We start from the raw sequence: 24349 nt of genomic DNA, 5'->3' as shown, positions 1-24349 counted from the left end.
GGACCAGTTTAGTCCACATAGACTGGGTCCTCCAGGTCGGTTGTTTCAATGTCGGGTGGAAATGGCTCAAGGAATGGCTTTAATCTCTGCCCGTTGACTTTGAAAACGTTCTTGTTGGAGACATCCTCCAGCTCTACAGCTCCATGAGGAAAAACTGTGCGTACTAGGTACGGACCCTTCCATCTGGAACGCAGTTTTCCTGGAAAAAGATGTAATCGGGAGTCATACAGCAAGACTTTCTGACCAGGAGTGAAGGATTTGCGCGAATACGCTTGTCATGAAATCTTCATCTTCTGCTTGTACAGCTTGGCACTGTCATAAGCCTCATTTCTCAATTCTTCCAACTCGTTGAGTTGAAGTTTCCTTGAATTCCAGCTTCGTCCAGAGAAAAGTTCAGCTCTTTGATTGCCCAGTAGGCACGATGTTCTAATTCCACAGGTAGATGGCACGGCTTTCCATACACTAGACGATAGGGGGACATGCCAATTGGTGTCTTATAAGCTGTTCTATAGGCCCACAAAGCATCATTCAATCTCAATGACCAATCTTTCCTGGACGGGTTGACCGTCTTCTCCAGAATGTGCTTAATTTCCCTATTAGACACTTCCACTTGTCCACTAGTCTGAGGGTGGTACGGAGTAGCAACCTTGTGAGTTATGCCATACTTGCGTACTAAAGACTCAAAGTACTTGTTACGAAAATGTGAACCGCCGTCACTGATGATAGCTCTAGGGGTACCAAAACGTGCAAATATGTTCTCCTTTAGAAATGAAAGTACCACCTTGTGGTCATTTGTTCTGGTTGCTATGGCTTCTACCCACTTAGAAACGTAATCAACTGCGACTAGGATGTACAACTTGCTGTCAGACATGGGAAATGGACCCATGAAGTCTATCCCCCAAACATCAAAAATCTCCACAATCAAAATGGGGTTCAATGGCATCATGTTTCTCCTCGAAATGCTTCCTAGCTTTTGACAGCGTTCACAAGCAACACAATAATCATGGCAATCCTTGAACAATGATGGCCAATAGAATCCACACTGCAAGATCTTTGCAGCGGTTTTCTTGGCACTGAAATGGCCTCCACATGCTTGGTCATGACAGAAAGATATCACATCTTTCTGTTCAGTGTTGGGGACACATCTCCTAATGATTTGTTGGTCTGGACAGTACTTAAACAAATATGGGTCATCCCAAAGGAAATGTTTGACTTCAGCCAGGAATTTAGAGCGGTCTTGTCTCGACCAACGTGAGGGCATCCTACCTGTAGCGAGGTAGTTAACAATATCAGCAAACCAAGGAAGGTCTGAGATAGACATCAGCTGTTCATCTGGGAATGATTCTCTAATCAGCTCACATTCATCAATAGACTCTAAAGTTAATCTAGACAAATGATCAGCAACCACATTCTCACAACCTTTCTTATCACGGATTTCGAGATCGAATTCCTGTAATAAGAGTATCCATCGAATAAGGCGAGCTTTAGCATCCTTCTTGGAAAGAAGATACTTCAAAGCCGCATGGTCTGTGTATATGATGATCTTAGACCCTATCAGATAAGATCTAAACTTGTCTAATGCGAAAACGACGGCAAGCAATTCCTTCTCGGTAGTTGAATAATTGAGTTGGGCATCATTAAGGGTTTTGCTAGCATAGTATATCACATATGGTAGTCTATCAACTCGCTGTCCTAAAACAGCACCAACAGCATAATCAGAGGCATCACACATAAGTTCGAACGGAAGCTTCCAATCGGGTGGTCGGACTATAGGAGCGGTGGTGAGAAGGGTTTTTAATTCCTCCCATGCCTTCACACAGCAGCATCGAAATTGAAGGCAACATCTTTGGAGAGAAGACTGCACAGAGGTCTGGAGATTTTGCTGAAATCTTTGATGAATCGCCGGTAAAAACCAGCATGACCTAGAAATGATCTGATCTCCTTCACAGAGCAAGGTTGTGGTAGATGTTGAATGAGGTCAACTTTAGCTTTATCCACTTCAATTCCTTTCTCTGAGATGATGTGTCCTAGAACTATTCCTGAATTCACCATAAAATGGCATTTTTCCCAATTTAGAACAAGGTTCTTTTCTTTACATCTGGATATCACGAGGGCAAGATGCTTCAAACATTCGTCAAACGAGGAACCAAAAACAGAGAAATCATCCATAAAGATCTCGAGAAAACTATCTATCATGTCAGAAAAAATGCTCATCATGCAACGCTGAAAAGTAGCAGGTGCATTACACAACCCGAAGGGCATACGTCTATAAGCAAACGTCCCAAATGGACACGTGAATGTAGTTTTTTCCTGATCTTCCGGAGCAATGTGAATTTGGTTATAACCGGAAAAGCCATCTAGAAAACAGTAGTGACTGTGTCCAGACACACGTTCTAGCATTTGGTCAATGAAAGGGAGCGGGAAGTGATCCTTCCTTGTTACTGTGTTCAACTTCCTGTAGTCGATGCATACTCGCCATCCTGTGGTTGTACGAGTAGGGACTAATTCATTCTTGTCGTTCTGAACAACAGTAATGCCTGACTTCTTAGGCACAACTTGAATGGGACTAACCCATTTGCTATCGGGAATTGGGTATATGATACCCGCATCAAGTAGTTTCAGGATCTCTCCTTTGACTACATCTCTCATGTTAGGATTAAGTCTCCTTTGCATTTCCCTCGATGGTTTGGCATTCTCTTCAAGGTTAATGTGGTGCATGCAAATGGTGGGACTAATTCCTTTGAGATCTGAGATGGTCCATCCTAAGGCCTCTTTGTGTTCCTTAAGTACTTCTAAAAGCTTACTTTCCTGTTCCGTGTCTAAACATGATGAAATAATGACAGGTAAAGTATCAGAAGAACCTAGGAATGCGTACTTCAACGTACTAGGCAATGTTTTCAATTCAAGCTTGGGTGGCTCAACAATGGATGGAATAAGCTTGGAATCAGAGAATAGGGGTTGTTCCACTTCATATTTCCTTTCAGTGACGTCCATTTGAGGTACAGATTCGAGCAGAGATAGGACGTCACTACAGTATGCATCATCATAGAATCAGGGTTAAAGTTCTCCATACATGCTTGAAAGGGGTCGACGGATAGAATGTTAGTCAACGAATCTTGCATTAATCCTTCAATCATATTAACTTCATGCACATCATCATCATCAAGATTCACAGGTTGTTGACTAATATCGAACACATTCAATTCTACCGTCATGTTACCAAAAGACAGTTTTAACACTCCATTCCGACAGTTGATGATCGCGTTGGACGTAGCCAAGAAAGGACGTCCTAAGATGACAGGAATGTGACAGTCTGGGTTTTGTACAGGTTGAGTGTCTAAGACAATGAAGTCTACGGGAAAATAGAATTTGTCAACCTTGATCAAAACATCTTCGACCACTCCACGAGGAATCTTGACAGATCGGTCTGCCAGTTGTAGAGTGATAGATGTTGGTTTCAACTCCCCAAGACCTAACTGCTCATAAACAGAATATGGCAGTAGGTTAACACTTGCACCTAGGTCTAATAACGCTTTATTGACCGTGTGTTCTCCTATAGTGCAAGAAATTGTTGGACATCCTGGATCCCTAAACTTGGGTGGAGTTTTGTTCAGAATGATGGAACTCACCTGCTCAGCTAAGAAAGCACGTTTTTGCACATTGAGCTTGCGCTTTTGAGTACACAAGTCTTTGAGGAATTTGGCATAAGCAGGGATTTGCTTGATTGCTTCAAGAAAAGGAATGTTGATGTTGACTCTCTTGAACAGATCTAACATCTCATTGTAATGGGTACTTTTCTGTTGATAGATCAATCTTTGAGGAAATGGGCAACAGGAAGATGAGTTGGCAAAGGGACATTCACAGCAGTAGAATTGTCAGATTTTCCAACTTGCTCAGATTCTTTGGTTTTCTGGGGTTGTGGAGACAACGTGGAATTTGTATCAGATCATTAGGTTCGCCTACGTTGTTCTCGATGACTTTACCACTTCGGAGGGTGGTAATGGCATGGATTTGATCAGGTGAGGTTTCAGTGCAGGATGTTGTGCCTGTTTGAAATATCCTCTTTGGATTTTGTTGGGGTTGGCTCGGAAGTTTACCCTTTTCTCTCTCACATATTTGATCCATCTTTTGATCTAGATTTTTCTGACTTTGCATCAAACTCTGGAACATTTCCTCTAGGTGGATAATCTCTTGTCGGTATTGTGTTGAGGATATGATTGTTGTTGAGAGTTTGATTGTTGTTGAGGGTTTCTCGGGTGTTGATAACCTTGATTGTTCTGATATCCCTGATTGTTTTGATAGCTCTGATTGGGTTGAGATGGTCCTCCTTGAGTGGGTCCTTTTGACCATGAAAAGTTAGGGTGGTTTCTCCATCCTGGATTGTAGGTCTGTGAATAAGGGTTATGCTCTGGTTTTGAAACATGGCATGTGCCTGTTCAAGCCTAGACTCCTGGACTGCAAGCAAATCTGGACAATTTTGGAATTGATGGTTGGGGTCGTTACAAGCAGCACAAACAGATGAAGCGACATGTTCTCGGAGAGTAGTGGTGGAAGGTTTTGAATTTTTATGTAGTTCTAACTCTTCTAATCTCCTAACTATTGATGCCATGTTTGCTCTACCCTCAAAATCCGCTTCAATCCTAAAAGCCTTTGCTTCGGATGTAGTCTTTCTGGTTTCACGGATGGATTCCCACTGTTGCGTCTTTTCAGCTACTTCAATCAAGAGTCCCAAGACGCGTCAGCAGTTTTATCTACGAATAGACCATTACACATCGACTCAACCGTTGTTCGGGTGGACACATCTAGACCTTCATACAAAATTTGCACAAGTCTCCATTTTTCAAAACCATGATGGGGACATTGGAGCAATAATTCATTGAATCTCTCCAGGTATCTAGCTAAGGTCTCACCTTCTAATTGCACAAAGCTATTCAGACTTTGACGAATTGTCGCAGTCTTGTGGTTCGGGAAAAACTTTTTGAAAAACTCCTTTGAGGTCATCCCATGTCATGATGGATTGAGGCTGTAAAGCATAGAGCCAGGCCTTTGCCTTATCTTTCAGGGAGAAAGGAAAAAGCCTTAACTTCAGGGTTTCGTCGGTCATTTGAGTGAAACGCAGAGTTCCACAAATTTCCTCGCAATTCTCTCACGTGGTGGTACGGGTTTTCATTCTCAACACCTCTAAAAATAGGAAGCATCTGTATTGTGCTAGATTTCAGCTCATAATGGCCATTAGCCTCGGGCAGCAAAATACAAGAAGGTTGACTGGCTCTAGTTGGGTACATATAATCCTTGAGGGTACGTGGTTCTCCCATTGTTTCTGGTTGATCTGGACTGTCTCCCTCAGAACTTAGAATTTCGATAGGTTCGTCTGGGTTAATTCTAACAAGTCTGTTTGTCTGGTCTCTGTAGGTCACAATCATGTCCTAGTAGGTACCTTAACTAACATGTTGGTCAGACAGAGCAATCGGAAACAGTTTGGCCCACAAGGGTTATGAAGATTTGGTTTTGAATGGGTTTTGGTTTAAAGAAGGGGTTTTGTTTTTGGTTTAAAAAAATTTGGGCTTTGGAAAAAAAATTTTGAACTAAACCTAGCATAAATTATCACAACACATAAAAGAAAATAAAAACAATAATAATAATTAAAACAAACCCATAAAAGAAAAAAGAAAAATAAAAGAAAAATAAAAGAAAACAAAAAAATAATTACAGTCCCAAATAAAAAAGAAAAAGAAAATAAAAATTATTACAATCCCAAATAAATAATTAAATTAATTATTACAAGCCCAAATTTGAATTTAAATGAGGCCCAAGTGGGTTAACTCATGGGTTAGGCTTACTTGTTTTTGGAGGGAAGCCCAAAAATAGGCTTTTAGTCCCCTTTTAGTTGCACAGCCCAGTTGGGCTTTATGATCGTCCTAAACAGCTCACGTCCAAGCCCAGCAGCAACAGGTGGAGCAGAGCCCAGCAGCAGCAGCAACGAAGCCCAGCAACAAAAGGATGCAGAGCCCAGCAGCACTTGGTGAAGCCCAAGAGCAGAAGTTACTAAGCCCAGCTCAGTTGGTTCAAGCCCAGCAGCAAAGGTTGGATCAGAGCCCAGCAGCAGAGGTTGCACAAGCCCAGTTGACAGCTTCAGTTGGCAGCCCAGTTGGCTTGGCAGCAGGCTTGGCAGCAGCAGCAGCTTGGCAGCACCAACAGCAGCAGCAACAGAGAAAGCAGGCTTTGGCTTTGGCTTGGCAGCAGCACCAGCAGCAGCAACAGCAACAGCTCAGCAGAGAAGGCAACAGCAGCAGCAGGCTTTGCAGCAGGCTTTGCAGCAGACTTGGTAGCAACAACAAATAATGCACAGCTCCAGCAGCAGTTAGCAAGTGAACAAGATAGCAATGAACACACACAACTAGGCAAGCACAACAAGGCCACAACAGCTATGAAAACTTCAAAAATATGGCAGCCAGCTCCCCGGCAGCGGCGCCAAAAACTTGGTGTGAAAATGGGAAGCACACAAAACACTTGCAAGTATACAAGGCCAAGATTTATAATAAAAGGGTGAGTAGGGGTTTGTCCACAGGGAGAGGAGCATACAAGAAGTTTTCCTAGGCTAACAATAGTGACAATGCACTATGGCAGAGAGCAAAGCAGGGCAAATCAGCAAAGAACCAAGCTAAGTAATGAAAAACAGACTAGAACCACAGCAGGGAAAGATAAGCAAAGAACCAAGGCTTGGAAGCCAAGGGCAAGGTGAGTTCAGTGCACTGACTTCAGTGCACAGTAGCTACAAAGTGCAAGAAAATAAAAGGCAAGAAAATAACTAAATTGCAAACACACAGGACTGAAAATATAAGTGACTGAAAGGGAATTGGTGGGTAAGCCAAGGCTTATGATCCACCTTGTGTCCTAATCAAGTGACATGTTTCTAGGTTATGTTCATTCCTAAGCATACAACTAGAAATGGAAGAACACCAAATTGCTCACTAGTCTACCCCTAGCATTGGCTGTCTTTTGACAGTACAGCCAATCACAGGCTCTGTGAGCATTGGCATCTCTCATTTGCACAATCAAAACATACAAGGAAGTAACTATCCTAGCTCATTTACACTTGACAGTGCACAAGGCTTCACTGAGCCTTGGCCTGATGCTGATTAGCTCATGCTAACCATGTTGTGGCAACATACATTCATCATAAGATATAAATTAGACACAATTAGCAACATATCAGATAACTAAAACATATGCAATACTCAACTGTTAACTGACAAGCAACTAAAATTCAATTTCATAAAAATTTGTAGCAAATTCTCTACTGGCTAGTCCAGAGAGGTATACAGTGTCCCTTACACACTTCACTCAACACCCATTTATACCCAATACACATTTTTTGGTTTTCCCCAATTTTTCCCCAAAATCAGTAGAACTAGGGTTTGGTGAAATTGATTTACCTACTGTTGATGAGATACTCGCTCCATCTCGTCGACCCATTCTTCTCCTGCTTCTTCTCGTTCCTCCCATGCTCCAATTGATGCTTTAATCATCACTTATATCCCCAATTTCTCACCTAGGGTTTCAGTCAGCAGAGATGAGAAATTGAGGAGATTAGTTGATGTAAAACGTGATAGTGATGATGGGTATAGGTAGAGTGATTTGGGGAGAAGATAGTGGAGTGATTTGGGGGAAGGTAGTAGTGATGGAGACGGACATGGTGGTGGTACGGGTTCTGAAGGAAGAAGAGATGGAGAAGAAAGAAGAAAGGTGCGTTTGGCTGGGTATAGGGTGTTCGATACTTGGGTGTTAGGCGGGCGTATCGAGTTTGATGATCTGCGACGCTGAGCCGTGGGATAGGGGGATGAAAGATCAATCTGACGGTGAGATGAAGTGAAGCTTGTAGCGACCGCTGGATTATATAATACAACAAAGTTAACGGCTCTAGATGGGGTTAGGTGTTGTAGTGTAAGGCGGAGATATCAAACGTTGATGAACAGCAAAGGAGCGACCGTTGGATGCTTCTGAGAACTGATCTGACGGCTGAGAACGGAGGCGCTTTTGTGTGTAGAAAATGAGGTTGTGCGCACCATTCTTCGCGGCTTCCTTGCGTAATTTCTCCCGGCTTTTCACCACTTTTCTGCTCTTTTTGCTCCGCAACTCATCCAATCTTTATTTATTACCTAAAAATGCAAAATTAAGTAAGAAAAATATTTATTCTTGAAAACAATGAAAATACAGAATATGGGATAAAATGTAGAATTAATGCATAAAAGATGAGTTAAATGCCAACAAAAAGGGATAAATATATACAATATTTGGCACTCATCAGACGACTTGGAAGGAAGAAGGGAAGTAGCATTGCAAAAGATGGAAAATTATCAACGAAGACTAGCAAGGGAGTACAACAAAAAGGTAAAGCTACGAAATTTTGTAGAGGGACAGTATGTGTTGAGAACAATCCCACGATATCAGCAAGAAAAGAAATGGGGAAAGTTAGCACCTACATGGGGAGGACCGTTTATGATCCACGACATTGCGGGTAATGGTTCCTACTACCTTCGTAACCTAAAAGGTGAGGTCCTCCGGCATCCTTGGAATGCTAAATGGCTCAAACCATACTTCCCATAGAAGCAACGCAGATTTGAATCTGCTGGGAGTGAACCAGAAGAAGAAAGGAGCCTAATCGCCCCACATGTTTCTATCTCTGGAAGAGGAATTGCAGACCTCAACTTATCAATCAAACAAGCTTTCAAATTATCAAGTCAGTGGAATCTACCTACAATATTGGGGAAAGTAGTTAATCTACAATCTCTCAGGGCTCCCCCATCAGTGTCCATAAGTGTAGGACCGGGGGGAAGGCACCCAGCAGAAAGAGATACCCAACCAATCTTAAGGCAACGGGTCGACGGAATGGGTGCGTACATATTTTACACTCTATATCCTAGAACGTTGCCCCGGCCCCCACCGTCTGGGAATCCTCTGGCCCAGGATTTGCCAGCGGGGTGACAGGTCTCAAGACGATCACGAAGGTACCTTCCTTCAGTATCGCACTCAAAAACACTTAACAACTTTTGTTTTGATTTTTCACAAACTTAAAATACAAACACTTAAAAACAACATTGTAGGTATATCAAGAAGAGGATTCATTTCATAAAGGGTGATTACAAGAAGTGAACGGCCAAAGCCAAGGATACACAATCAAAAAACATCCTTGTTACATGGTTACAAAAAATATAATTATGCCGCGGACCCTACAGAACGCTGCGATCTCTACCTAGTTGGCGGTCCCGTCGTCAGGATTATTCCGAAGACTTGATGGGACGCTCCCACCAGAAGAGGGGCCCGAGGAGCTGGGCAATGCAGCAGGAACGGGACGACGAGGATAGTTCTTCACGAGACCATGTTCATTCCTTAGGCCAAGTTCTATCCTCTCCAGCATCTTGTTCGTCTCCTCAGCCAATTGACAACGAGCCTTATGTTTAATAACTGCTGTCCGCTGTTGGGCTTGGGATAATAACGAAGATAGCCGATTCACTTCTCTGGAAGCAGCACCAACGGCCTCCTCGCGGGTGGCTGCTAAATTCTTGAAGTGATTGGTTTGTTCCTCTTGCTGTGCTAAGGAAGATTGAGCCTTTTCAAGTTCTTCATTTGTGACGCGAAGGCGTCCCTCGAGCTCTGAAAAAGACAACACCACGGAGTTAGCGTAGAAAAAAAAACAAGATCACACTCGATGAATTGGGATTATACCTTCGACACAAGCCGAAGCCTCTTCATACTCATTAACAACCGCATCTCGCGCTTCATCAAGATGATCATATTCCGCGGAGTCTACTTGAAGGTTGGTGAGAGTAAATTGACAGGCATCTAATTCTACCTGCTTCATCGAGTCCATATGACGAAGGTGGTCGACCTCTTTATTTATCTCTGAGACCCCTTTGCTGAGTCTGTACATGCACACTTCAAGATTCCTCTCAGACTCAGCAAGACGAGCTACATCGGCCCGAGACGCGGAAAGAGTATTCCTGAGAGCGTAGACTTCAGCACGAGCATCATCTCGTTCCCTGGCAAGACCGAGCATATTATCTTGGACCCCCGAAAGAGACATGGATTGCGCCGTCTGTAATTCTTTTTCCAATAGCTGAATCCTAGATTCCAACAAGGAAGTACGCTCACGGGCTTCCCGCAGATTATCACTGGTCCACAGCAGTGTGCCATTAAATAAGGCCCGATCATGGTTGTACAGATTTTGCATGTCGACCATCTGAACATGCCGCGCGCGCCATACCTCAGCCCGAGCATCCCATTTCTTAGCCTCACTCTTAATCTTCTCAACCAAATCTCTAATACGAGATTTTTGCCGAGCTCTTTCGTTTCGAAACCATATCAGCTCGGGGATGCCACCCACTGGACATAGGGTGGGGAGACTCAGACAGAACAACTAAGAGATAAAAGAATGACGACATACGGAGAGGGAAAAGAACCAAACCTGTGATAGTGGAAACTTGGCTACGAGTTTGCTCTAACTCAGCGCGCACTGCAATAAGTTCTGAACGAAGATCAGCCTCTGCTTCACCCAGCTTTTCTTTCTCCTTAAGACTTTTCTTCAGCTCTTCTATCTCCACCTCAGCCGCAGATAATTCCTTTTCCCGGTGACGAAGCTTAGCCTCGAGCTTCAGAGATTTCGCTTTAAAGAACTGATACAGCACGTGGTTGCAATGCTCGCTCCTCATCATCTACACATCAAGATGACAAAACATTATTCAACCGAAGCGTCCGATTCTCACGAACAAGCATGTACGAAAATTTACCTCCAGCACACACTGCTGCGGGAAGCCATATTGATACCCGTCGGCAATAGCCATCATATCGGCAACAGAAGTAGGAGGCTCCGGTACGAGGGTAGCTTCGGGAACAGTCAACCTTTTTCCCCAGGCTTCAGACACCTGCGCCTTCGAAGACATCTCCATCATGCGACGGGTATACGCGGTTGATTCCTTTTCCCCAACAACCACAGGAGCGGGATGAGAAACAAACAGAAGATTCTTCTCCTTAAACCAACTCATGATGGCGTCCTCACCCTCAGACATCGGCGACTGGGGAAGACTATCGGCGGGCGCGTCAACAACAAATTTTCCTTTCTCTGACTCGACCCCCTCAGCATGAATGTTGGCATGCTCCTCCGCGCCTACATGCACAGCAGGCTCCTCCGCACCAACACCTCCTACAGTAGCATCCCCATTACCATCACCACCAAGAACATCCCAATTATCATTAGGGGAAAGCAAAGAGAAGTCCTCGGGAAAATCGAGGGCTTCGTCAAAGAACTCCCCCGTGGAATACATCCGATCGAAAGAAAATTCTTGAGAAGTGGGAAGAATATCCGCGACATCGCCAGCAGGGACGGAAACATCCCCGATGACAACATCATCCGCCACCACATCTTTGTTCCTTCCTTCATCACCAGCGTGACCTGCGAAGACCTCTTCTTCGACATTGATAGGGGAGGTACCAGTACGTTCCTCCCCATCTGTAATCTCGTCCTCAGCAAACTCTTCATTCACTAGACTGGTAACTTCTTCTTGGGCCTCGACCTCGCCCATCACCGTAGTAGAAGACTGCTTCGGCCTAATCTTTTTCTTCTTCAATACCTGAAACCGACACCACAAAAGGAATTATTCTTCCCGTCGGATGGAAGTTATAAAAACGAAGCGCAGCTAGAATCTGCGTACCTGAGCAGCTGAAATATTCTTCGGTGGGGGTATTGCACCGGAACCATCCTCCTCGTCTCCCTCTACGACATCCAGGGCATAAGGAAAATTCATGCCCGCAAAGTTCAGACGCCAGGGGCAGAAATCTCCATAGCGAACATGAGGAGATTCGCGCGGCTTACTATTCTCGGTGGGCCGCCATCCACGGGGACCAGGAATCCAAACGTAAGCCCACGGACCAACTATCTCAATAACAGTGGCGTGCCACTCGTAGTCATGATCGCGCTTGATCCTTTCTCGTGCGGGAAAGAGTTTCCGACGACTAGACGCCTCCGTGCCAGGAACATACTTCAGCTTGGCATCGCTGACCTCATTTAACAGACGAATCTCGCCTCGAGGAGCAGGGAGATTCCGAAGGCTGACAGTCCACGGCTTGCGATTCCTACTATTGACGTAATCACCGAAGGAGTTATTGAAATTCTCAGGAGTGTACCATTCCTTCTCCAAGGGATTGGGGACGTAGCAAGTCATCGACGTCTCCCCCTTACTCCGCAGATAGCATTCCTTCAGGGCGCGAAGATAATTTCCCGATAGTTGGGATACGGAACGGCTATGAGTATTGGTGGAAGAACCCTCACGAATAGCGAGCACATCGTAGTAAAAGGAATCACCCGATTTGTACAAAGGCAGCATCAGACCAGCCTCGAAGGCCCCAACCGTCGTTAACAAATGAAATTCATCGAATTCGTACTTGGAAATAAGCTCATACGTAATATCATCTTCGGGGGCATAGAAACGAACACCGAAGGCTTGAAGCTCATGCTTTTCCTTGAATATTTCAAGATCGATATGCTTGAAGGTTACTTTTTTCCTGCTAACAGAGACACTGCGTATCAAGGGAGCAGCCTCTTCCTCCTCGGCGGGGCCGGACGAACTAACAAACGCTTCAGACGCTTTTCTCTTCACAGGGGGATTCTTTGAAGATTCACCCCTAGGAGCTACGCCCTTTGTATTCTTCCCTTTAAAAGTTGGAGAAGACCGTAGATGATGCTCGGGCACTAACGAACGTAAAGGAGGAACGTCAAAAGCAACAGCGCGGGGCGGAGCCTGCGTACTCCTAGTATCTTCACGAGGACGCACCCTTGAGTGATTAAAAACTCTTCGTGAACCAGACGGAATTATCGAAGGAATCTCTTCCCGAGAGGACGAAGCTTTCGCTCCAGAAGAAACTCGACTCCGACGAACATCATCTTGAGACTCTCGACGCTGAGGAGATCTCGACAACCTAGAATCAGGAGTCTCATAAGTAGGCCGCGGACGGTCAGACATGGCTGCGGAAAGAATAAAATCAAGAACAAGTTACACACGATAACCAAAAATCAAAAAACACATCCATAGCAATACAACAACGATAACATAGCAACCCTAAAATTAGGATACATGCTCAATATTTCACCCTCCAAGTAATGGCTTCCTTAATTTAAGATGAAGAACAGGGGCAAACTAGTATGCAAGCATCAGAAAAAGTTCTTCATCACAAACAAGGAACAACAGTAGCAGAAAATTCACAAATCAACACGGCATAAAACAGTGAAATAAAGAAAAGAAAAAATCACCGGCAAAAACAGCAAGTACAAGAAACGAACAGGGGAAGATCACAGGTGCAATGAAGGGAGAATTGAAGATCACAGGTGCAACGAAGGGAGAATTTAAGATCACAGGTGCAATAAAGACTGACAGAATTTAAGATCACAGGTGCAATGAAGACTGACAAAGAATTTAAGGTCACAGGTTCAATGAAGGCAGGCAGGAAATTTAAAGGAAGAATGAACTGAGAGAGTGGTTAGGAAGAATGAAATTAAATTTCCTCTCTATCCTTAAAATACCCGAAAGAAAAGAGGAAATTAAGGGAGAAATAGGAAAACGTGCCCGTTACATAAGCAGTTAATGCACGAATAAAAGACGTGCCCAAGTATCTAGGAGAAGTTATTAGGAGTGAGAAGAATGTGCGACGATAGTTTTTCTTCAAGGCACCCATTAGCCATTTAAGCCCGAAGAAAAGGGGCAAATTGTGTACACATATATCTCACTATCGGACACGTGCATACAGAAAGGTACGTGGAAAGCATGCAAGCCAAAACATCAAAGCATGATGCGTCACGAAGCACCAAATAAACCCCTAGGAGTTGCTTTATCTCATCCCCAGAAGAGGGGCCAAGATCAACGGTGGAGAGGAAGTTAGCTGACACGGACTGACAGGGGCAGAAGACACTTGTCTGACACGAGCAGACCCCTCAACTACCCGCATTAAACACTCTGAGCAGTGCACGTGTCGACCAACCTGTGGAACGAGCGAAGATGCCTCCGCGGGATCGAGGGGGAAACGCAGACCTCCGCGTGATGGACGCAAGGACACGAGAAGATAAGGTTCCAACGGTCTTCAGAGATGGGTCCCACGTTCCAACCTTATAAATACCCAATCTCCACAGAGAGGAAAGGGGAAAGAGAGGAAAAGATCAGGAGAGAAGGAGAGAGAGAGAGAGAGAGGATAGTAAGGGTAAGTTAATCCCATAGTGGAGAGAAATATGTAAAACCCAAAGTCATTCAGCTATTCATGTAACTGGGAATAATATAGTAGAACAACAAACCCCGTGGATGTAGGCCTTAGTGCTGAACCACGTAAACCTTGGTCTTATTTACATTTCAGCACTTTACATTCATTTAGCTCCGCACGTATTTGCTTATATGTTTTGTTTTCCTTTAATACTTGTATCCCATGCATGATTGCCACACACGGGGAAGTAGGAGGAGGCTATGATAAACCCGAAGGTTTTGAGCCAATGAATCCACGTCAGGGTATCATCATCGTAATCTCTTTAGACGTTAACGATTGATTGTGGGCATTCGGACTCCCGCGTAGTTCTTGTGTCCACAAGACTGAAGGTTGAAGAGCCTTCCTTCTTTACCCAGAAGGTTGAAGAGCCTTCGTTTCCTATCTTTGCTCACTCTTTCCGGTGGTGCTTGCAAGTCAACGATGATGCAGCTCCAAATATCCATTCCGACGATGCACAATTCTGCAGCAGTAAACAAGTTTTATGCAAGCCAGATGACGAAGAGCTAAGATCCTGCTACGAAGATCTCCGAAGACGATGAGCCAAAGTCTTGTTACGATGATCTCCTAAGTCTTGTCATGATGCTACCTCTCTCTGCTGCATACTTACTTTTATCAACCACTACTCAAGGAAGAAGCCAAAGTACCAATAGAGAAGCACACCAGGGGCAATTCCGATTCTAAAGCATCAATAAAGAACCAACAATGTGCAATCATCAGTACAGAGGATAATCAACAAAGCAGTTCACTTATCCGCAACGCAATTTGAGGGAAGACACAGCTGTTCAGTTCAAAGGTAATATCAGTAGCAGAAGCAGTAGCAACGGCATACGACAAAGCTCATTCAATGTACCCGCAAAGATTTTACAAGAACAACTAATTTTGCTTCCACAAGCTTCGGCAATCAGCTTCCAAAACCAAAAAAGGGCATACATACACTAAAGAGTTTGCAAATACTGATACTCCCTACGTCTCCACCACACTTGCATACATTTTCGTAATACTTGGTAGTTTGATTTCACACATTCTAATTACAGAAAAATACACACATTTAAAAAAAATAATAACGTATTCATTTCCATGAGAACATTTCATATATTTTTACAAATTGCATACATTTTGCAAAATTTAATACATATTCAATACATTTCATACACTCCGAATGATGCATACGTTTCTAGAAAACGCATACACTTTTGGACACCAATGCATACAACGGAGAACCGGGGCAAGCACCACCGGTCTCATATCATCATACTGGGTAAAGCGTTTACACGTAATCTCTCCGGACTTCCCCGTAAGCGTCTATGAGTGTATGACCAGGAGGAAGGCTTCCATAAAAAAGAGATGCCCAACATGACATGTTTTTGGCAGCTCAGCGGAACGGGTGTTTGCAAAACAATCAGTTTTACACTACGTTTCCGGGAGATTTTACGACCCCACCGTTCGGAAATTTCCTGGCCCGAAATTAACCAACGGGGGTGACAGGTTCAAACACTCATCTTGCCTCTGCGGCAATGAATTTATAAATCCCCACAATGCAGGGGCAAGAGCAACCATACAAGCATTAAATGAGTCTGTTATTGCTCAAGACATTTTAAGTCGATCCAATAATTGCTTATTACTTAAAACATCTTACATATATTCGGTGATGTTTATCACTCATACCATAAATCCATATTATTTCCTATTACACAGAAAACATCTATTTAAAGGGTGCTCCATTATATACCCCTAAAAACACTAGTGGTACCCCTTTATCTACCTACCCTCCGAGGTAATCTATCTACCCATCAGTTTTATTTATTTTGCATACCCCCGAAAAACTACGGATATGTATCTTCTTCACTGGGTCGCTAGGGTTTTTGGTGAAGACCAAATCTAACTTCACTAAACCCGTCAAATCTGAAACTCCTAAACTCTCTTTGATTTCCATCAACCAAACCCATCACAATTTTTTTTATTTGTGATCGATTAAACGCCATCTCCATCAATGAAACTGATCATAAAAACCAAGTCCTGATGCTCATAGTGGTTTATCTTTATCAGCCTCTAACGTATTTAGCTCTGCAAGAGTAGGAAGACGGGAATCCGGATCTTTTATGAGGTATTCTAGTTCTGGACCTCTGGGCACGTTCTTGCTGGATATGCTTGCCGGCCAAGTTAATTTTTCACCTGACGGACAGTATGTTATGTCTGGAGATTGTGATGGCAAGTGTTGGTTTTGAAATTAGAAGAATTTGCAAAGTTTCAGGAGCTATGAAGTGTTATGAGGGTGTGTTTTGGAGTTGAATGGCATTCGCTTGAACAAAGTAAAGTGGCTACAACACTTTCCTTGCGTATTTCACTGTCAACTCATAGCAGGCAACTATATTCCTTCTGGAGATTCTTAACAGTCAATGGTCGCTGATCAGAACAACAAAGGAACTCTGCGCCTTCCCTCCAGCTTTCCAGGAAGCTCTTAGCAAACAGATTGTTATAATAAAGAGAATTTAGTGAAGAGAATTTAGTGTAATTAAATTCCCTTGTGGTGGTGATGGTGGTGAAAAGCTCCTACCCAGACATAAGAACTACTTGTCATAGTAAAGAGAATGACTATCCTAAGATGAGCAAAGGAGTAATGTGTGTCTAATTTCTTTGTCTTGACCACCCTTCTCGTCTGATCATTGTTATCACATCTCACATGGCTTTCTTTCTTCTTCATTCTCTATTATCTTTCATATAAAAAAAAAAAATGAAAAAACCAACAACAGAAGCAAGAATAATCCAAAAACAAAAACAAGTATATATAGTTTTCCAAACTGATGTCAGGGAGTGTTTAACTTCTTTAAAACAAAGAAAATAATAAATATAAATGAGAGCTACAATCTCCAATAATCCAAAAATAAGGAAGAAAAGTAGAAGGAATGCGACAAAGCCCAACATGAACGAACATGAAATAACAAGTTTTCTGAAAATTTAAGCGCAAGACCAACTGCAACTCCATCAACAAATTCAGCTCCTGTCTTAGCTACACCTGGCCAAGCTCCACCAAGATTTCATGCTTGTTTCATAGCTTTGTGTGTCTGTGCAGTAATAAATATATAATAAAGTCACTGTTATAATAAATATAAGCCCCCCAAATTTCAAATGTAGCATCAAAAAGTAAGAAAAATCATAAGTTCACTTAAAATGTTCAAGGCTCTTCGAGGTCTATGTCCTCTATAACCTGCAAAGGATCGTCGAGGTCTATGTCCTCTATAACCTGCAAACGCTGCCCAGGTTGTTTTTGTTCGATATTTTTCCCATCCTCGATGCATCATTTCCATGTGTGGCGTCCACAATAGCGCCTCTTCGGTGCATATAGAATTCCATCCGTTGAGAACAGGTGGTATGGGCGCACCCGGTTTCAATATTGCCTTAACAAAGTATTCGTTGTCGAGATTGAAAATCGTCACAACCTTGAAATCTTCTGGAGGTGCAGTCATCAACGGTAACCATGTGGTGCATCCCATATTCGAATACGATGAAAAGATACATTTGAATGCAGAGGCAAATATATATCCCATGCTGGGCAAAACCATCCAGTACCTACGGGTTGCAATGGGTTGTTTATATCAGAGAGTTTGTAGTATAATGTTGTATTCCATCATTCCACCAATTATAGGTATGTACAAATCTGGATACATGGTCAGTTCTCTCTCCATTTCCATCTTGACAGTCTTCCATCCATCATCAGCACTCAACCCCAACATTTCGGCACAAGCTAGAAATCCACAATGCCCATAAGGTGCAACATTTTCCAGCCTCTCCACAACATCAGTCAGAATCTTTGGATTATAAAATGTTATCCCTCTAACCATATGTTGCAAGTACTCCTCGTCATACGACATAGCTGGACTGTTTGTCTTGATTTTTTTTGTGTACTTTCTTCCTTTTCGATATTAATTTACTGGGAAACATATCAATTTCTTCTATTTCGTTCAAATCCGGCGATGCATTCAGATCCGGTAAGTCAATACTATTGACCTTATCCACTACTTGAGATTTTACTCCATTCTTTCTTGGCTGCCCCTTCTTTGATGTTGGTTGCACTCTCTTTGATGTTGTTGGCTTCACTTTCTTTGATGCTGTTGCAGAATTATTTCCTGTAGGTGGTCTTTCCCAACTCGATAGATCTCTCTTTGTAGATTTATATATCTTCTTTTGTGCTTCTGTTTGTGCAAGGGTTGGGCGACCCTTGGTTGCAAATTTGCCTTTGGGTTCTTGCATATTTGTTTTACTCGGATCTGCAATCTCTATCAACATTTCCAACATAAAATGCTTTTGCAAATCGGTGCAAGCTTCATATTTCATTCTGATCTTCCCAAACAAATCTTCCCAGTCAAAAATTCCTGCCGCCTTTTCATGTGCAGGATCCATAGAAAGCTGCTTCTAGTAGTCATGTATATTATCGAGAGAAATATGATTACCGTTCTTGTGGCTGTTGACGATTTCACAAGCACATGGTAACCCATGAGTTTTCCGGATGATACACAAACACTTTCCCCCAAAACGGCTTTTACCCATATTAGTTAGTTCCACAGTAATCAACTTCAAGGCAGCATGAGACACTTTATACACCAATCTCTTCGTAACCAGGCTTTGGTTATATGCGTGTATTGCAATAGTTTTACTTTTCTCCAATGAAGCTTCGATATTGATAACTCTTGTTATCCATTGGTTGTCCATATCCTGCCAACATTTGAGAAAATCACCAGTGGAGCATTGAAGAAACTTTTTTAATGCTGCATGTTCACTTTCAGCACGGTTCGTTGTCGTAACACCCAAGTGTAAGATATTATTTGTCCATGCATGAACGAACTGTTCTTTACGAGCCAACTATTGTTTACGCAAATAACTTACTGCGGTAGGATAACGCGTGCTCCAAGTCTTGAGAAAGTAAGACAAATTAATCTCATACATTGCATGGTTCGCAGACCTTCAGACATTCTCCCAATCTTTTTTTATGCTTTCTATATCTTCTGTTTCCTCACTGGGTATATCCTTGTTGAAATGTTTTGAGACGTTACAAGAGATGTGGAATGTGTATAAAAGGCGTGTAGCTTCAGGGATTAAACTTACAGCATTTTGTAGTTGTAAATCATCATCTGTGACAATCACCGATGGAAGATGATTAGGAGAGTACAATTGCCTTAACCTCTCTAGAGCCCAAACATAATTTTCTTCCTTCTCCGCAGACATAAAGCAATACGCAATGGTGAAGCTCTGTGTGGTAGATGTCATACCCACGGCATGAAACAACGTCATACCCCACTGATTTGTTTTGTAAGTACAATCCAGTAACAATATCGTAGGGAAACATTGTGCAAGTCTTGAACCATCCGGATGAGACCAAAACAACTCCAACACTCTTCCTGAGGCGGCTTCTCTCTGGTTGTATGTTACATAATGATGTTCATCTAACAATTGCAACAACTTTTGCATCTTTGTTCGCCCTTCCATCACTTTCGTCCTAAATTTGGACTTGGTATTGTATGTTGTCCTTGCTGTTGAAAAATTTCTCTTATTTTGTCTTTTTAGTGTAGATAAAATTAGAGAAGGTTTCACTCCATTAACAGACAAAAAAATGCACAAATCTTTTTCGGCCGGATTTAACCTACCGGAAAAAGAATGTCCAGTTAGTGTTCCATAAGACAAATAATTGTGTTCGCCATTTAAAACCCGTAAGCGCTAATTTGTTCCATCAAAGCATGTAACCCTCAGCCGAAAAGTACAGTTACATTTCTTTGTTCCTGTTCCTGTGGTTCTCGGTTTGTTACTGCAGTTTTTTGAACATTTCTATCAACACTTTTATACTTCCCAAATCTTTCGCACGCCATTATTACGAAAGATCCTTGTACTTTAGATTTTGTCTCGGATTTCCTGATAATGACCACTGTTTTTGTCTCGGCTGCCTTGTCGTGGCACCATTTAATAACTTCATCACGGCTCGCAAATACCTGTAACAGCATAATGAGTTTATCTATTAACTAAGAATTATCTTTATTATGGTAATCTGAAATCCAATAAATTGTTTTAATTATATATACCTCATCAGTTGAGAATTCAGTCGTCAAATCGTAACTCTCTTCGACTGGAGGAGACATTGGTTTAGGCTTTTCAAGATCGGCCTCCGCTGGAGCAACAGATTCAGAATGCTTTTCGATATAGGTTACGATTTAAACTGACATCCCAGAGAAAATGATTAAATAGTGTGCATTATTTACCTGGAGTTCATCACAATATTGCTCCATCTCCAAACCTTCCAAACGGGATTCTAACGATTCCAAGTTATCTAGGGTTTTTGTATCTTCTTCCATGAGATTGTATTTTTTCTATATTGTCTAACGATTGATAAAATTGGATTTTATAATTATTTTGGAACAAAGATTTTGTGCGGATTTTATTACGCATATATAGGGATTCATTTACTTTTTCCAATTTCACACTTTATATATCGGATAGATGACAAAAATTCTAAGGGGTATCGATATAATTTTTTTTAGTAAATTTAGAGATTTTCATATCAACTGAATTCTAACTAACATAACTAACTGTTGGGGTATGGCTAGTGTTTTTAGGAATATATAAAGGAGCACCCTATTTAAAATTGCGATACACTGAAGCCTTCATCTCATAATTTATATACAAACTTTTGCAAATATTTACATCTTTAATTACAAAAATGGTCCAGTGAACCAATTCTGATTCTAGTCAAATTTTAAGCTTTTTATGGAGCTTCTGCCTTCTGTATTGAGTTTTAAAATCCCACGCATACCGTTTTCATTTTAACTTTCAAGTTCTGATTCAAGACTTGCCCAGCTAGTTCTGTTTGATTTCCGGACTAATACCATTTAATTTTCCGAGACCCCTATTATCTTCACGAGTATCCCAATTCGCAGGGAGTAGCAACTACCTGCCAAAGTACAAAATAACCTAGTGATGCAGATTTTGATGACGACGGTATCTCAGGTCTCCCGGATACGATGGTGTACCTTCGTTTTCTCCGATCCAGCTTCGATCTTCATTCCGATGATGCCAGGCTGCTGTAAACCCACAGCTGCTTAATAATGGCACAGTCTTTCCACGATGAAGCCAAAGTCTGGGGACCGAAGCCAAATGCTAGTGATGATGAGAGTTCACAAACCCAAAGTCCAACCAGAGTGCTCAATCAACGATGATACCAAAGTACAAGCCCGATGATTGCTCCTAGTCCGATGAGTAGAAACGGGTTATGGTATCCCAACAAAGGAGCGAAGAAGATAATGCGTCAAACCAAAACTCTGATGATAGCTCTGGTCCTCGTGCTTATGAAGATAAGCCTTATAACGATAGACTAGTTCTGATAGCGCAAGACCAGTTTTAGTCCGAAGATGCAGGCAAAATCTCAACCCTATTGTCTCTACGGACAAATCCTGTAACGGCGTATATAAAGCCGCAGCTGGTCGATGCATGGAACGACTTCCAATGCGAAACCAGCAAGGGACAAGCAAGCCACAAGGAATATTTGAACCAATGAGAACGGGTAAGGTACATTTTGCTTTGCAGGGACGTTTCTGAATCGACGCTGTTGCACACCGTTGATGTTGTTCGGATGTTGCCCAATTAAGCACTATGAAGTACTTTCGACTTGGGTGATGAAGATCACTCAAGTCGGTGAAGAACAAGATAAAGAACCTTCGTCTACCTTGATACCGATGAAGATCAAACCAAGTTCCTCCACAAAGGACGTAAAAGCTTCTCGACAAGGGACATTTGAAGGAAACGACAACCTTTGAAGAATAGGGGCAAACAACGTCACAATCCTTGGGGCAATGCTAAGAACCAGAGGAGCTTAATCAACTTCAACTATTGCCCATTGCCGCTGATGTTTGTTGCTGCTCAACCCGTGCTACAGAGTGCTTTCAACCTAAAGCATGCAACGGGCAAATACAAGGCCGAGTACTGAAAATGTCAACACCAGACGAGAATCCAAAGTACAACAATGATGATATCCGACAACAGTGGTCCAACGTACAAAGACAATAATGGTGTAGGCTTCCACCATTCAGGTTCCAACAACGAAGGTTCTGTTATTCCCCAGATGACGAAGGTGCAGCATGACCAGCGAAGAGGCAAAACAAAGTGAGGTCCGATGATAGAGTCCAAGCCCGATACTATAAAGCCATACGATGATCTTTAGACGGGACCTTTGATTTCATTAGTGTACAGCTTCTATTAACCATATCAATCGATGGTTCAAACCATAGAAGACGAAGCATAAAGTCGCTGCGTACGTGTTACTATTACTCTAACGTGCCTAAAGCCGCTGCTGATGTGTTCTTCCTGTTGCAAACCCGAAGATGCTGCTAACAAGACGCTGCAATATGAAAGTTGTTGGTGATGTGTGATATACAAGTTAGTGCTGCGAGAAAGACGTTACGAAGTTCTTCCAACTCGGGGGCATGCATGGGGCAAGCCAAGTGTAGGTGTAAATAATCCACACGGCTAAGTGGAAAGATCCTAAGCTATGATACACTAAAGAGGAAAGAGCGGCGAAGCACATGATAGAACCAAATAGCGCAAAGAGCGAGGTGTCACGTGGGTCGGACGTGATGGCCCTACAGTTGTCGGATGGGACGTGACCCTTATCCTCTGACAAGTCAAACGGACGATCAGAAAGCACTCGGTCAGACAAAGGAAGCTGATCAAACAATGGGACGATAAGAAAGAAGGGCGACATCGTGTCAACCAGACGATCAGGACTCGGCCTCGGGTGAAGAACTATCAAAGACCAAGACTCTATCGGCCATACCAGAAAGATGGGCGAGCGCCAACACAGGCATGATAGGGAACAGCTAAACTGATGTAATGTAACCAACACTGTAATTCTGTTGTATTTCGACCTTGGCCTATAAATACAAGGGCTGGTCGAGAGAGAGGCAGGTTGAAAGACAGAGAAATAAGACACTACATTTGAGAGTTTGAGAGTTGCACCATTTGAGAAGGAGAGAACGCCTTGTAATAAAAAAAAAGAAATAATAACATTCATCCTTTCACCCCGTGGACGTAGGTAATCATATTGAACCACGTATATCTTTGTGTCTATGTTTGTTTGTGCATCTTTACTTAGTTTTAATTCATCTTCTACACCATTGGATGTAGTGTGTGGTTTTATGCCATTACATTCTGGCGCCGACTAAGGGGAACGTCTAAGTTCTCTGGATACCTTGGCTGTGTTTTCCAACAAAGACGATCCAAAAGCTCCTAAAAACACCTTGTGTGTTAGTTGATGCTGTGGGATGAACTCTGTTTGGTGAGGTCTGTTTATGTTTGTTTAGTTTTGAAGTTTGTTGATATGGTTGAGTTTTCATTGTTGAAGTCGTGTCGTTAGCAAGTATTTTCAGTTGGGTCAATTACGAGCAGTCGAGTTGATAGGGAATCCTTCAAGAGCTCCCAAATAACGCTGTTAGCGTTTGGTCGAGGCCAGGGAAGGATCCTGATAACAGATCGACTAGCCATGCTCGGAGGCGAGTCTGTTTTCATGTTTCAATCTTCGTTTTCGTATTAGTTTTCGCACTTATCTCCGTATTTCAATCTTAGTTTTTGTCATACGAGTTCAACAACGGAATACCTCTAAAACTCCCAAATAACATCTTCGATGTGTGGTTGAAGTTTCTTGAGGTTCCATGTTGGCTTGTGAAAATGCCAAAACAATAGCACGGCGAGATTATCAGTCGTCGGCGAAAGAACCCAAGGAATTCAGGGAAGACATCCCTGTGTAATTCCAAGGAAGTTCATAAGTTTTGATCCAAATTCAAAGTTGTGTGCTGACCTCATAAAAAGTACGAATTTGGATATTTTACTCGCAAAGAACTAGGAGTTAATGATTTGGAGTCTAGGGAATGTAGGACAAATTGTAGTTAATGCAGAGTCGTGGTACTGAAAGCGACGTAGCATGATACCCGTCTAAAAAAAAAAAACTTAGAGTCAAAACAGGGAAAACTGGCGAGGTCAGCATGATAAAGTAGAGGGAATCGTACTTTTGAAA

General features: G+C 42.5%; 1 protein-coding gene across 1 annotated transcript; it reads right to left on the bottom strand.

Moving 5' to 3' along the window:
* Nucleotides 1-406: 406 nt before the first annotated feature.
* LOC113352583 lies at nt 407-18699 on the bottom strand (the record flags this gene model as incomplete). The annotated part of the gene is made up of 8 exons (XM_026596393.1): nt 18205-18699; nt 17965-18107; nt 17507-17868; nt 17232-17314; nt 3045-3797; nt 2805-2988; nt 1128-1266; nt 407-515 (listed from the first exon to the last, which is right to left on the bottom strand). Coding segments are annotated over exons 1-8 (2268 nt in total), but the record flags the coding sequence as incomplete, so codon positions are not given.
* Between the last annotated feature and the right edge of the window lie 5650 nt (nt 18700-24349).

Source organism: Papaver somniferum, chromosome 1 (genome assembly GCF_003573695.1).
Source record: "Papaver somniferum cultivar HN1 chromosome 1, ASM357369v1, whole genome shotgun sequence".
NCBI classification, from domain to species: Eukaryota; Viridiplantae; Streptophyta; class Magnoliopsida; order Ranunculales; family Papaveraceae; genus Papaver; species Papaver somniferum.
Note: the sequence above shows the minus strand (reverse complement) of the source record. Positions and strands in the feature narration are given on the sequence as shown.